Consider the following 15,375-nt stretch of genomic DNA (forward strand, 5'->3'; position numbering starts at 1 on the left):
AGTAAACCTATGAGCAGGATGACAGTAGGAAGGAAATTAAAGTTTCAAAGCATACTATGAACATTCTTATCATTCTTTTCTCCAAAATAGCTATTGCTCATTATTTTGGTTCTTTGTGTTACTTCTAATTCTTTAAAAATCCTGCAGCATTAGTGCCCAACCCCAGCAAACTAAAGTGTTCAGTGAGTCCCTCTCGAATACGATGAGGATATGAGAAATTTTATCAAGAAGAAATGGGCTACCAATAAGTATTAGTGTTGCGGACCAGTGATGGCACACCATATAGAGTACATACTTTACCATGCACATGGACCTGAGTTCAAAGCCCTGGTCCCCACCTGCAGCAGGAAGCTTCACAATTAATGAAGCAGTGCAACAAGTATTTCTCTCTCTCCCCCTCCCCCCTCCTCTCTCTCTCTCTCCTCTCTTTCTTACAGTCTATAAAAAATGGCTGCTATAGGGGAGGGAGGGGATATGGAACTCTGGTGGAAGGAATTGAATTGTATGGAGTTGTACCCCCCTTTATCCCACAATCTTGTCAATCATTATTATATCACTAATAAAAGATTTTAAAGAAATGGCTGCTAGGAATGATGGAGTTGTGCAGGTACTGAGCCCCAATGAAAACACTGGTGGCACAAATAAATAAATGGATATATCAATAATATTACTATTGACTTTGTTACTAATTCAAAGTAAGAAAACAGATACAGAAAATAAAAAGTAAAGGTACAAAAATTGTTATTAGGCATTTGCATTCACAAGCTATCTGATATGTGCGATATTGTGTCATGTTTGTATATGTGGAAACATTTGCATTCCTAAAAGGAAAGATGATAGTGTTCAATAGTTCGGTGGTTAAGGCTCAAGATGATAAGAGTATGACTTGCCGTATTCAAAACTTGATTGTACTACTGTGATAATGTAGACTTTGATAAACAATTTAATTTCTCTACACCTTGGAATTTTTGTCCATAAAGTAAGGATTTTTTGACAATTCCCGCTTCTTTGATACATACATGTGTATATATATATATATATATATATATATATATATATATATTTATTTATTTATTTATATTTATCTATTAAGAGAGACAGAGAAAAGGAAGAGAGAGAATTAGAGCACCACTCTGATATATGCAATGTCAGGGGGCAAACTTAGAACGCCATGCTTGAGAACCCAATTCTTTATTGTGCCACTTCCTAGGCCATACCTCTTCCATTTTTAAGATAGTACTTAGAACAATAGTAAATGTTCAAATAAAAGTTTTATAACTAAAAGTTGTTGAACAATAATCAACTCATTAGTATGGCTTAGAAACATACTGTCCTGGGCTAGATGGTGGTATACCTGCTAGAGAGTGCACATGTTACAGTGAGCGGGGATCTGGTGCAAGTTCTGAGTTCCCACCTGCAGCGAGAAGCTTCATGAGTGGTAAAGCAGTGCTGTAGGTCTCTCTATTTTATTGTTTTTATTTGATGGGACAGAGAGAAACTGAGAGAGAAGGGTAGATAGAGAGTGAGAGAGAAAGACACCTGTAGACCTCCCTCACCATTTGTGAAGTGTCCTCCCAGAATGTGAGGGGCAGGGGCTTGAACCTGGATCCTTATACATAGTGACCTGTGCACTTAAACAAGTATGCCATTGCCTGGTCCCGGGTCTGTCTCTTTTATCACTCCTTTCCCTTTTGATTTCTCTCTGTCTCCATCAAATAAAATAAACAAACAAATAACCATACTGTTTTTGTGGGCTGAGAGAGAAGCTATGAGTAGGGTGTATGCCTTGCCATGTGTGTCGCCCAGCTCCCAGGGTACCTGAGGAGGCTCCGGTGCTGAGGTGTGTCTCCCTCTCTGAGTGAAGAAATCTATCTAGAGTGCTGAAATTGCATATGTTATATCCCAACTCTGCTAAATCAATAAATATATAAATACTGTTTTAATAAAAAAAAATGCATAAGGTATAAATTGTATGAACATTAATGTTATTGCACTTGGTAATTTAGGGAAAGAATGTATTATGTATTTAATGTATTTCTTTAATGTATTATTTCTAATAGCATATGACATTTTTATATTATAGGATTAATTCCAGAATGAATATTTTATATGAATAATATATAAAATTACATTTATTAAAGAGTAACCCTTCTCAGATATTTTTTAATTAGGGCATGATTACAGTAGTCAGAGAACATTTATTAAAAAGTCTTTGCTGCCTCATGCTGATGTGTCACTTATAAATAGATAACTTTAATATTTTTTCTCCTCTCAAAGAGTCTATATATTAAGTAGAAAATGAAAAATGCTTACATATGGCTTTTTTTAAAAAATATTTTCTTATTTTTTTGATTTTCCCTTTTGTTGCCCTTGTTTATTGTGGCTGTTGTTATTATTGTTGTTGGATAGATAGGACAGAGAAATGGAGAGAGGAGGTGAAGACAAGGGGAGAGAAAGATAGATACCTGCAGACCTGCTTTCACTGCCTGTAAAGAGAACCCCTTGCACATGGAGAGCCAAGCCTGGGGCTCCTGATGCTGTGCGCTTCCTGCCATATGTGCTTAACTCACTATGCAACTGCCTGGCTCCCACTTACGGCTTTCTTTATTCACTTATGCACTGTTCCAAAAAGGCCATAAGACTTGCATTATTGAGTCAGTTTAGCATGAAAAAAGTCTTTCTTTTTTTTTTTTCCCTTTCAGGGTTATCCCTAGGGCTCAGTGCCTGCACTAGGATTCCACTGCTCTTGGAGGTCATTTTTCCCATATTTCTTGCCCTAGTTGTTGTTATTATATAGGACAGAAAGAAATCAAGAGAGGAGGAGAAGACAGAGAGAAAGATAAATATCTGCAGACCTCTTCACCGCTTTTGAAGTGTCTCTTCTGCAGGTGGGGAGTCAGGGGCTCAAATGGAGGTCCTTACGCGGATCCTTGCACTTCCTGCCATGTGCGCTTAACCTGCTGTGCTGCCGCCCAGCTTCCAAAAAGTCTTTGTATAAAACCACTGTGTTATCTCCCTCTACTTAGGTAGTCTAATTTTGATATCAATCAGTTTCAGTGAAGAAAAAAGTTTAATTAAATCACATATGATAGACAACAATGAACTTAATATTTTTCAAACATTAATTCTTCATACATTTTTATAGGAATCATATTTGAGAACACATCCTGACATATATGTGCAAATTTTAAGATGAACTGAATTCTGACTGCCTCAAAATTATTTGGTCTCAGTAACACCAGTGGAATACAAATGTAGGTACAAATGTGTGATTTTTTCACATTAGGGACCTCAACAATGTATTTCAATGAAGTAATGCCATTTGCATCCCTAAAATGATATCTCCTAAATTTACTACACAATACAGTACTTCTCGAGCTTTTCCTCACAATGCTTTGTACAGCACTGTACACTTCTCTGTAGCAGTCTTCACATTTATAATCATTTGCTTGCAGTGTTTACACTAATTAATTATAAAACAAGTTCCAAGAGGACAGTTTTACCATACTCATTACTATGTTTCCAGCTCTCATTCCTAGCTGGCATTTAGCAAACATTTTATACAGTTTTACAGTAGGAAGGACTTACTTAAATTACCTTTGCAGCTGCTATTCAATGCACACTTCTTACAGATCTGGGGCAGAGTCCAAAGCTGACAACCAGGTAAATATATTTTGGAGGTATCTGTTTTACTTAGTTTTCAATTTTATATGACTTATAAATTCTCATATACTATATTTTAAAGCTGTTTCATTAGTCTCAGAAAAAAAGTGATTATCAGGGATATACGTGTTAGTTCTAAATATAGTACTGGATATGTGAGTGTGTATAGTGTCTGGGTTTTGGAATCATAACTATTCAAATTCTATCCTTAATTTTAGCAGTTTGACGTAGCATCTGAAAGAAAAAAAAAGCTTAAGTAGGAATACTTCCCAAAAAAAAAAAAAGAATATTTACCTCAAAAAAAAGTTGGTGTTTATTTTTAAGTGAAAATGTACTTAATGTACTTGCCATACATGAAATAGTTCAAACATTTGCTTCCTTTCCCCTTCTGATTAGAAAACTTCCGGTTTTCCTTCCAAAAAGTTCAGTGGCAAGTCCGGTCTTATGTATACATTATCAATAACTGACAACTAAGACCTGAAACTGACATTTGAGCCAGGAGAATGGCTATTTTACTTGAGTGGTAGAATTCATTTTCTGGACAGTGAACACTTTGTAGGTGAAAATTTTCTAGGTAAAAGTTTTAACCAATGTTAACGATGTCCACAAAGACTAATGAATAATTTACATTCCTACCTACTTAACAAAGTTTCTTGTCCTTGACAAATAAGAATTTATAAAAACTACTTTATTGCACTGGATAGAAACTAGAATACAACTACACAGAAGATTTGGATATTAGGGAAGGTGTTCTCTGGAATACTTGAAGAATCTCAATAATTGTTACAAGGAATCACAAAGGAGATCTTTGGCCCAAAGAAGATATCTCTGAAAGAAAATAGAATATGAGTTAAATTCAGTTGAAAGATGAGAGACATATTAATCATGTCTGGGTTAAAAATGGACAGTGATTTCAAGGATTTCAGATATGGCTATTCTTTTTAGGTGAATAAAATACAAAGAGATTGAGTGGAAACACTTGCCACAGGATCAACAATAACCAAGAAGGTAATCAATTCTAATTCCCTCCACCTCTCCTTTGCTACTGATAATGTGCTTTCATTTATCTGTAATGAAAAAAGATTGGGTGACTTCAAAACATTTAATGTCATTCCCAAATTTTACTTCTCTGATATGAGTAGGTATGGGCCATGAAATTTAACTATACAGGTAAGGCACAGAAGGAGTCAATAAATGAATGTCTTAAGTTTTCTGGGGAAGGAAGAAATATTAAGCTACATTACTATTGTTGGAAAGGTCATATAATACAGAGTACAAGATATATTAAATTGTATTTATGTGCAAGGTTGTATTATAATTGTGGCTCATTAGGAATGGACATTATATGTAATATAATGATGTGTGTATGGTATATCTGAAACATTGCTGTAAGGTATGCTCAAAAGTTACTGAGAAAGTAGATCCTAAAGTTCTCAATACAAATAAAAATACAAATTTTGTAAGTATATGCAATGATAAATGTTAACTGAATTTATTGTGGCAGCCATTTTCTCATGAAGTACATTGTTCCCCTTAAATTTATGCAGTACTGTTTGTAATTTTATCTCAATAAAAATTAAAAACAGGAGACAAACTAAAATTTATGTTTTCTGCAAAAAAAAGCTTTCTACTTTAATAAGGCAAATCTGTTGCTGCTTAGAACTCCAAATAATAGGCAGAGGGTAGATATCATAATGGTTATGCAAAGAGACTCATGCCTGAGGCTCCAAAGCCCCAGGTTCAATCCCCCGTACCATTATAAACCAGAGCTGAACAGTGCTCTGGTATTAAAACAAAACAAAAAAACTCCAGATAACAAATTTGGGGGCTGGGGATGGTGCACCTGGTTGAGTGCACATTATGTTCAAGCCCCTGGTTCCCACCTGTAGGGGGGAAGCTTCGCAAGTGGTGGTGAAGCAGTGCTGTATGTGTCTCTCGCTGTCTCTCTCCCTCTGTTTCCCCCTTCCTCTCAATTTTGGGCTGTCTCTATCCAATAAATAAAGATTTTAAAAATTAAGTTTGTGTATTTATACTTCTAGTCTTATTCATTAACACAGATAATGATAAATTATATAAAAATAAATGAAAATGCATTTTAGTAAATTGGTTTCAAGTCTTACAGTGATAGACTAAAAAAAAAAAAAAAAAAACAGACATGGGGGCTGGGCACTAGTGGACCCGGTTAAGCACACATGTTACCATTCACAAGGACCCAGGTTTGTGCCCCTGGTCCCTACCTGCAGGGAGGAAAGCTTCATGAGTGATAAACCTGCCTGTCTCTTCTGCATTCTATCTTACCTATCGAAATGAAACAAAATGACAAAAATCAGGCATGGTATTTAAATATTAGACTAAGCATTTCATTTATGAAGTTGGGAAATTTGGATGATTTTATGAGACCGATTAACTCAAGGTCTTGTATCATCATTTACTACAGTGATTCTCAAACATTATCATACATATAGGGCCAGGCTGGTTTAGTGCACACATTACAGTGCCCAAGGACACAGGTTCAAGCCCCTGGCCCCCACCTGCAACGGGAAAGCTTCACAAGTGGTGAAGCAGAACTGCAGGTGTCTCTTTGTCTCTTTACCTGCCCATCTCCCTCTACCCTCTCAATTTTTCTCAGTCTATTGAATAATAAGTAAATATGAATATTTTAAAAATTGTTATGCATATATATATATTTCCTAGCTGTGTATTTTATGATATTTCCTTACTTGGGGCAGCAGAGCAGTTCACTGAAGTTGCAGTAGCAGATCATTTCACATCCTTGCCCATCCCAGAAATGATCCTGAACATTTACATCAATCTTTGTCATGTCAGGTACTCCTTCTGGAAGGTTGTGACAGTTGCCATCTTTTAGTATCTTTCTGTAGCAAGAGTGACGATTTACAGGCAAGGTTTGGATTCCTGACAGCAAAGCCATCTCAATGATAAAGACAAGTACTATAAATTTCATTTTGATTTCCAGACCTGAGGTGGGGAAAAAAAATCAAATTCTCTCAGTGATTTTTTTTTTTTAAAGATGAGATTCAGTGGAACATAAAGTCATATAGCATTCTTATAAACACAAGGACAGAAAGGATAGGAATTGATTTTTTTAAACTATTTTTGCTTTTTTGAATATGTCTCAAAGTCTAGTTTTATGACCATCTACAATATAAATCACTTAGTATGCTTCTTAAACATCAAATTCATGAGTTCCTCAAAGAAATATTGAATGAGAAATGATGGGCGTGGGGTGGGAATTGGAGTAGAAGTATTGATATTAGCTACAATCTGCTTCTTCAAGTATCCAAAATAATTTCCTTTTGTATGTTCAGTAGAGAAAAGTTACTTTTTCTTCCTTTTGCCCCCTTTTTGTTAGCCTTTCAAAGTATTTTTAGGCTTATTTTTTTTTTATCTGGAAGAAAGAGAACTAGAGGGTATGACATAGGGAATGGAATTCAGAACCTCATGTTCTCAAGTCCTGTGCTTTATAAATGAAAAATTAAAAGAAAAAAAAATTTGCCACCAAAGTTGTTACTGGAGCTCAGATGCTTACACAATGTATTCACTGCTCCCAGTAGTCATTTTTCCACCTTTTAATTTGAACAGAGAGAAATTAAGAGGGAGTGGAGGAGATAGATAGAGATCTGCAGTACTACATCATCACTCATGAAACTCTCCCTGCAGCTGGATACTGGGGGCTTGAATCCAGGTCCTTGCACATGTGCTCTCAACTAGATGTGCCACTGCCTGGCCCACACTGAAAATCTTTCTTTTTCTCTTCTCTCTTTCTTCTTTCCTTCCTTCCTTCCTTCCTTCCTTCCTTCCTTCCTTCCTTCCTCCTTCTTTTCTTTCTTTCTTTCTTTCTTTCTTTCTTTCTTTCTTTCTTTCTTTCTTTCTTTCTTTCTTCCTTTCTTCCTTTCTTCCTTTCTTCCTTTCTTCTTTTTTTCTCCAGGGTCTTGGTGCCAGCACTACAAATCCACTACTCCTGGTGGCCATTTTTCCCATTTTATTGGATAGGACAGAGAGAAATTGAGAGGGGCAGGGATAGAAAAGGGAAAGAGCCATCAGGAAAAGCATCATGGACCCTCTTGGCAGCCTCTACAGGACCTTGCCCTCAGAGTAGAACAACAAAGGTAGGGACTGCCCCACACTCCAAAGGGAGGCTGGTTCAACCTACTCTGCCAACTTGAGGGCTCAGGCAAAAAGTAGTAAAGTCATGGGCCCCTAAGAATATACCTAAAATAGACTTCCTTGCTTCTTCCAAAATGGAGACCCCAAAACTCATTTGCTATATTCTTACCTTTAGATTCCTAATTATTAAACAATTTGTCATGCTTTGTATCTTAATGCTTTTTAGCCATCAAGCAGATGCTACCATGATCCCAATCTGACTTCCCTGGGCAGACAACCTCACCAATGTGTCCTGGAATCCCACCTCCCCAGAGCCCTGCCCCACTAGGGAAAGAAAGAAGCAGACTTGGAGTATGGATTGACCTGCCAATGCCCATGTCCAGCAGAGAAGCAATTACAGAAGCCAGACTTTTGACCTTCTGCACCCCATAATGATCCTGGTTCCATACTCCCGGAGAGACAAAGAATAGGAACAGCCTCACCAATGTGTCCTAGAACCCCACCTCCCCAGAGCCCTGCCCCATTAGGGAAAGAGAGAGGCAGGCTGGGAGTATGGATCAACCTGCCAATGCCCATGTCCAGCAGAGAAACAATTACAAAAGCCATACCTTCAACCTTCTGAACCCCATAGTGATCCTGGTTCCATACTCTCAGAGAGACAAAGAATAGGAAAGCTTCCACTAAAGGGGATGGGATGTGGAACTCTGGTGGTGGTAACTGTACTCCTCTATTCTATGGTCTTGTTGATCATTATTAAATCAATAAATAATTTTTAAAAGGTGGGAGGAGAGAGGAAGAGAGACATCTGTGGATCTCCTTCACTATTTGTGAAGCATCCCCCCCTCCACAGATGGAGAGCCAGGTCTCGAACCTGGGTCCTTGTGTGGGTCATTGTGCTCAATACCTATGTGTGCCTAACTGGGTATGCTTAATCAGGCACACCACCACTGCCCGGCCCCTTGAAAATTTTTTGAGGTTGCAAAACTCAAGTGAATTTCTAGAAGAAACTGTATCAGCAAGTGTAGTGGTTCTTGACCTGTAATATCTTTTTAAATTTAATAATAGTTTTTACTTGTTTTTGAGGTAACCTTGGTGCACAAGCCTGTAAGTGTTTTGAAAGTATGATTTAACACCTCACCACTACCCTCCACCAAAGCACCAATATCCCTCCATCAAAGTTCACTGGGCCGCCTCCTTTCCTATAGTCCCCCTCCACATCATAATCCATTGTTAACAAATCCATAGTCTCCACTAAGTGTTATTTCCTGGCTTTATTTGTTTTTCTTTGATGAATGAGGTCATTCTATATTTTTATTTTATATAAATACTTCTTGTCAGTCTGGTTTAGTAGGAATTAATTTCTCCAGCAGTTGCTTATTTGAAAAAGTTCTTCATCCCTCCTTCAGATCTGATTGATAACCTATCAGAAATAAAGTATTCTTGGGTGGCAGTCTTTTCCATTTAAAGTTTGAATTCTATCAATATAATCTCCCAGGCCTTTCTAACCTTTAGAGTTTCTGTGGAGAAATTTGTTGGTAGTGTCTTGAGATTTCCTTTATAGGTGAATCTTCTTTTCTCTAGCAGTCATCAGAATTTTGTCTCTGCTATTTGCCTTTTTTTTTCTTTGCCTCTAGGAATTATCACTAGCGCTTGGTGCCTGTCCTATGAATCCACTGCTCCTGGAGGCCATGTTTTTCCATTTTTTTATTGGGTAGGACAGAGCGAAACTGAGAGAGGAGGGGAAGATAGAGAGGGAGAGAGAAAGTCAGACACGTGCAGACTGGCTTTGCCACTTGTGAAGCTTCCCCCTTGCAGGTGGGGAGCTGGGGGCTTGAACTCAGATCCTTGTTCTTAATACTATATGCACTCAATTGGGTGTGCCACTGCCTAGCCAACTGTTGAAAGTTTTTTTTTTTTTTTTATCCCACACAAATTACTATATTTTAGCCTCAGTTGAAAACAGAGGCTTGAATTCCCCCTCTCAAACACCTACCATGATGGGGTACTTAAGTTGGCATATTTTTTTAAAATTTTGATAGAGAGGTAAAGAGCATTATATGGACGGAGAGATAGGCATCACGATACCAGGGCTGCCTCCATTGCTACAATGCTTTCCATGTGGTGTCAGGACTCAAACCTAGACCATGCCCAAGGCAAGGCATATGCCCTACCTGGTGAGTTGTCTCTTTGGTTCCCTAGGTAAATTTTAATTTCAGAGAAGAAATGTATAATTCTTATTATAAATGCCCACAATATTATATAGTTTCAGCCACTTAAGTTAATTTATAATTTTTTTATTTTTTTATTTCCTTATTGGGGAATTAATGTTTTACATTCAACAGTAAATATATAATTTATTTTTTTCTTAGAAGACCAGTTCATCAGGGCTAGGTGGTGGCGCACATTACAGTGTGCAAGGACCCAGGTTCAAGCCCCTGGTCCCCACTTGGAGGGGCAATGCTTCACAAGTGGTGAATCAGGACGGCAGGTGTCTCTCTGTCTCTATCTCTCCATCTCCTCTCTCACTTTCTCTCGGTCTCTAGCCAATAATAATAAAAAAGAAGACAGTTCATCTCACCCATAGAAAGTGTTAAAATAAGGATGTATAAAGTATTTTCATATGGTTAAAAGGAACTCTGTTGTTTTGTTAGAATCTTTCTGTATGTTCTTCCCTCTACTAAGAGTGCTATTTACTTTGTTGACTTCTTAACTTTCAGGTCTCAGTTTAAACATTTCTTCAAAAGCCTTCCCTAACTATTCAATCTAATAGCATCAGCCTGGGTCTTCCATAATGCATTCTTCCTTTCATGATGTTTATAACAATTTAGATTATGTAAGTATGGGATTACTCATTTTCTATCATTCCCAACAGATATAAAGTCCTACTAAGGTAATCTGTCTATCACCATATGTCCAGAGACTAACACAATTTTGGATCCTATTTGCAGAGTTAGGTGAATGATTCTCTGAAAATACTATTTTTTTAGCTTGAGAAACAACCTAGAGATATAAACTTTTTTTTTGTCTGCCAGGGTTTTCACTAGGACTTTGTACATACATGATTCCATCCTTCCCAGAAGACATTTTTAATAGGTAGAGACTGAGAAGTAGAGAGAGGGGAGCAAGGAGAGTGAAAAGAGACACCACAGCCTTCCTCCTCCATTCTTGAATCTTCTTTTATACAAGGGTTCCTATATGGTGGCTGGACGTTCAAAACCAGGTCCTTGCAAATGGTAAAATGTGCACTCTACCATGTAGGAAGACTGTAAACTTTTAAAAACTATGATTTAGTTAGAGACAAGAGAAAATTGAGAAGAAAAGGGGAGGTAGATAGGGAGAGGGATGCCTGTAGCACTGTTTGACCTCTTGTAAAGCATAGGTCCTTGTGCACTGTAGTGTGTGTGCTTTACCAGACATGCCACTCCTAGACCTCAAGATTGTAAACTTTTTAGGGCCAATATTAAGGCCTTCCTTCTGCCTCCCCTTTACACTGATCAGTTAGATTTGGTCAGTCAGACCAATAATCTTTACATGTTCTTTAGCTTTGTTGTTCCCTTGTTCCCTGTCATATCTTTCCTTTATTTGAATGTCTGATGAAACTATTTATTGATAACAAACCTCAAACATTTTTCTAAGAAGTCTTCCCTGATCCAACCCATACTGCAATACATCCTTACATTAAGAACTGTGAGTTTGACAATACCTTGTTATGGTTAGCACTTTTCTTAAGACAGTTGACCATGAAAGACTATAGAACATTATAAGGAACTGGATTTTACTGGTTATATTGGGAAATCATTGGAAGATTTTGACAGAATAGTAACATGATCTAATTTCTATCTTGAAAAAATTCTTTTTTTTTTTTTTTCCCTCCAGGGTTGTTGCTGGGGCTTGGTGCCTGTACTACAAATCCACTACTCCCTGAGGTCATTTCCCCCCTTTTGTTGCCTTTGTTGTTTATCATAGTAGTTGTTGTTATTGCTGTTAGATTGGGTAGAGAGAAATCGAGAGAGGATGGGAAGATGGGGGAGAGAAGGATAGACACCTGCAGACCTGCTTCAACAGGAGCTGGGGGCTCAAACCCGGATCCTTATGCTGGTCCTTGCTCTTCGGGCCGTGTATGCTTAGCCTGCTGCACTACCGCTGGGCCCCCTCTTAAAAAAATCCTTGACTGCTTTTTAAAGATATTGTGATAGAACAAGACTTGATGTAGAAGAACAAAAGGCTTTGATAAAAGTTGATGAAGGAAAGAAAGAAGGAATCAAGAATGACTTTTAGGTGTTTGTTTTGTTTACCTAAATGATACTGACATTTACTGAGTATGTTGGAGAGTCAAAACTGGAGCAATTCGAGTAAATTTTCAGGCAAGTGATGTTTAAGATGCCTATTAGATAGCTAAGTGAAGAATTTGAGTAAGTAGTTGAATATAAGTCTGAAGGAGAAAGCAAGAAATATAACTGAGAATTACCAGAATATTTATAAAATGTATTGATAGTTATGGGCAGTGAGCGTAGACTGAGAAGAAAGGAGGCAAAGAAATGAGTGGGTGAATGAACACTGCATGCCAACACTGGGAGGCAAAGACTTTATTTCCTTTGCATCTTTCAGGATACCAGCTTTGATGTTGGGCTCATAGTAGCTGTTGAAAAGACATTCACTAAAGGAATGAACATATATTTTGCCAAAAATCTAAGTGGTTGTATGGCCATAGTATGTACCTCTTCAGATTTTCTTCCTATGCCAGAGCAAAAAATGTTTCTGTCTGTTTCAGTCACACACTATGATGGAAAGAAAGTTCCACACCTGGCAAACATGTACTGGTAGCTATTTAAAAAAAAAACACACTTTATAAATTATATGTTTGAATTGAAATCTTCACTTTAATTAAATGCAGGTAAGTAGCTTTAACTATTATTTAGCAAGTGAAAAATGTCTGAACTATTATGTTCCTGTTATATATTGGTTGATTTTCCTCATTAGAAGGGGGAAACCTTGATTCTTGGCAATCCACCGACACCATATATTTTCAAGTGTCAACAAGAATGAAATAACTTTGGCAGATTTGAAACCTACTATTTTTTCCTCTTTCATTTGAAATACACGCACTTAAAGTTTCTTCTGGAGTACATCCAAACCGTAAAAGAAAGCAAAGCTAAAATCTGAGTATCTGAAAGAGTAAGAAAGAGATTCTTTGCTATTTATGGTTTTTGAAATTCAGTTTTATTCAATCAATATAATTTCTAATGTTATTTAATACTATTTGTATCCCAATGGTGGCATCCCTTTAAACGTGTTAATGTAGATGATACAGAATATGGGCAAGGCATTTCCAATTAGGTAATTAAGTCTTTTCCACATAGTAGAGAATTGCAGTTTTGGTTGTGTGAGGATATTTGGCACTGGCAAAGTTTTCTGAATGGTTAGAGCTAAATAGAAACTTGAAAAAGAAAAGAAAAATTCTAGTTGATGGCCAACATCCACAGAACTATGTCATTAAACATTCACTGGTGCCATACACATATAAGCAGCTGATGTCAGTTCTGGTAACTGGAATTAGGAGCAATGGAATGAAACAGTTGATGAATTAGACAGAAAGGGCAGTCTATTTTAAGATTTCTTTCAACATGGAATTAAAGGGAGGCAAAGGCTGAAAAGCAAGTGAAAATTCCAGCCTAGAACTTGATATTTAAAATATCAAAATTGCAATTGGAAGAGATTAAAATTGTTATCTAGTCTGATGTTTCTCATTTATCTTCTTAAAGGGTGAAAAAAATCATTGTTATTTTTAAAATTCTCTTTTTCTTATTGACTGCTAGAGTGAGTACTGAAGTGAAATTTCTAAAAGATGTTTTAAAGAAACAGAAGCAGTCTTTGCAAGTAGATAAACATTTCAAACATCATTAAAGCAAATAAGATCAGCTCAAATACCCAAGAGACTTTCATCAGTGGAAGAACCAATCCTCCTTGATATTGATCTATCTGCAGACCTCTCAGGGAATGGTGGAAATTGATAATAATAACCAGCCATGCATCATTCTAACCATTTTCCTGCTCACTGTAAATAAAAATCACAAGTAAAAAGGACCAGCATTTGGGAAAACTCACAGTCAGTGTAGTTAAGAAATTTTAAAGAGGAATTTTTATAAGCCCCAAGGAGGGAAAACTGTTCCCTTTATCCTAGTTGTACAGACACTGTATTGTTCCATGGTAGACTCATCAAGGATGAACTCAATGAATTCTTTCTTTGAATTTCTTTGAATTCATTTTTGAATTCACAGTTTTACTAGTTTCTTTTTAGGAACTAGGATTTTAAAAAAGTAAAGCATTTGTTTTCTTAGGCACTATAGTTATCTTTCTGTAGAGTAGGTATTATGGAGACATAGTGACTGCATTAAATATAAAAGCATATACTTCATCATCCTCACATAGTCCTGAGAGGCAGAAATAATAAGGTCCTGTTGTGTGGTACCAATTCAGAATATATCTAGGCATTAAAGAGGACTAAGAGTGATGAAGTTGCCTTTTAAAAAATATTTCATTAAGTCACTTCACAAGTTAAGGAATGTACACATACTATTTGCTTTTAATCTAGTTCTTTTGCTTTATCCTTGGAAGCATCATCTTTCTTTAAAGTGCAGGCATCATCACAGAGGCTCTCTGTCTCTGTCCTCTTCAGATTCAATGTAAAGATTTACTTCTCTTCTAACTTATACCAGTAGTTTAGGGAATAGAATAAATTATAAAATGATTTTTAAAAAATACATACCCCCTTCTTTCCTTTTGGCCTTCTTGGCAGAAGAAGCTTCTTAAATTCTCCAACTCAGTAGAAGGTTTTGCGCAGAAGGAGGAGAAGGGAGGTACTAGAAGGAGGCTCTTTATAAATGAACCTTTGTCAGTCTTGTCTTTTGCCTGGATTGACTGTCTCACAGCTCCAGCCAGGGTTGGGGGGAGGAGGGAGTGGAAGAGAGAGAGGATTATTAAGAACTGCCTCCCTAAGATTCTTCTAAACCAGGTAAGAATGAAGAAAGTAGCTTCTTTGCAGAGGGGAGTTAAGTAGTCTCTACAGGAATCTCAGGGAGATAAACTTTCCTTGCAGAAAAAAAAAAAAAAGATTTAAAGGAACACAAAAGGAATGCTTCTATGAGAAATATATGTATGCTTGTGTGTGTAACAGACAGAAATAGAAACAGAGAAAGCAGGCGAGAGAAGTAGAGAAAAGGAGGGGGAAATGGCTAATTTAATTAAAGATAATTCAATACCTCTTACCCTTTCATGGTTACTTTTTTCCCCCATCACCATCTAGAACTCTTTCTTTTTAAGCATCTCCACATAGTCTCTTTTATTTTTTATTTATTTATAAAATAAAAAATATTGACAAGACCATAGGGTAATAGGGGTACAGTTCCACACAGTTCCTACTAGAGTTCCATATCTCATCCCCTTCCTTAAAAGCTTTCCTATTCTTTTTTTTTTTTTTTTCTGACATAGACTGAAAGAAATTGAGAGGGACAGAGAGGAGAGAGGAGAGAAAGAATGCTTATGAAGTTTTCTCTCTGCAGGTGGGGACCAGAGGCTTCAAGCCCTTGG

The 15,375-nt window shown here is 37.0% G+C and overlaps 1 protein-coding gene across 1 annotated transcript; it reads right to left on the reverse strand.

Moving 5' to 3' along the window:
* Positions 1-4,330: 4,330 nt before the first annotated feature.
* SCRG1 (stimulator of chondrogenesis 1) lies at positions 4,331-15,027 on the reverse strand. Its single transcript, XM_007523007.3, has 3 exons — positions 14,555-15,027; positions 6,384-6,639; positions 4,331-4,491 (listed from the first exon to the last, which is right to left on the reverse strand). The coding sequence occupies exons 2-3, from the start codon at positions 6,623-6,625 to the stop codon at positions 4,437-4,439; spliced, it is 297 nt and encodes a 98-aa protein (XP_007523069.1). The 5' UTR covers positions 6,626-6,639; positions 14,555-15,027; the 3' UTR covers positions 4,331-4,436.
* Positions 15,028-15,375: the final 348 nt, after the last annotated feature.

The sequence above is a fragment of the Erinaceus europaeus genome, chromosome 2 (genome assembly GCF_950295315.1).
Source record: "Erinaceus europaeus chromosome 2, mEriEur2.1, whole genome shotgun sequence".
Lineage (NCBI taxonomy): Eukaryota > Metazoa > Chordata > Mammalia > Eulipotyphla > Erinaceidae > Erinaceus > Erinaceus europaeus.

What these genes read in the sequence shown, in the direction of transcription:
- SCRG1 (XM_007523007.3), bottom strand. Translation starts at nt 6,625, where the DNA reads ATGAAATTTATAGTACTTGTCTTTATCATTGAGATGGCTTTGCTGTCA. An exon ending in GAACTGCTCTGCTGCCCCAA is followed by an intron (nt 4,492 to 6,383) that starts GTAAGGAAATAT and finishes ATTTTCTTTCAG; the next exon opens with AGATATCTTCTTTGGGCCAA.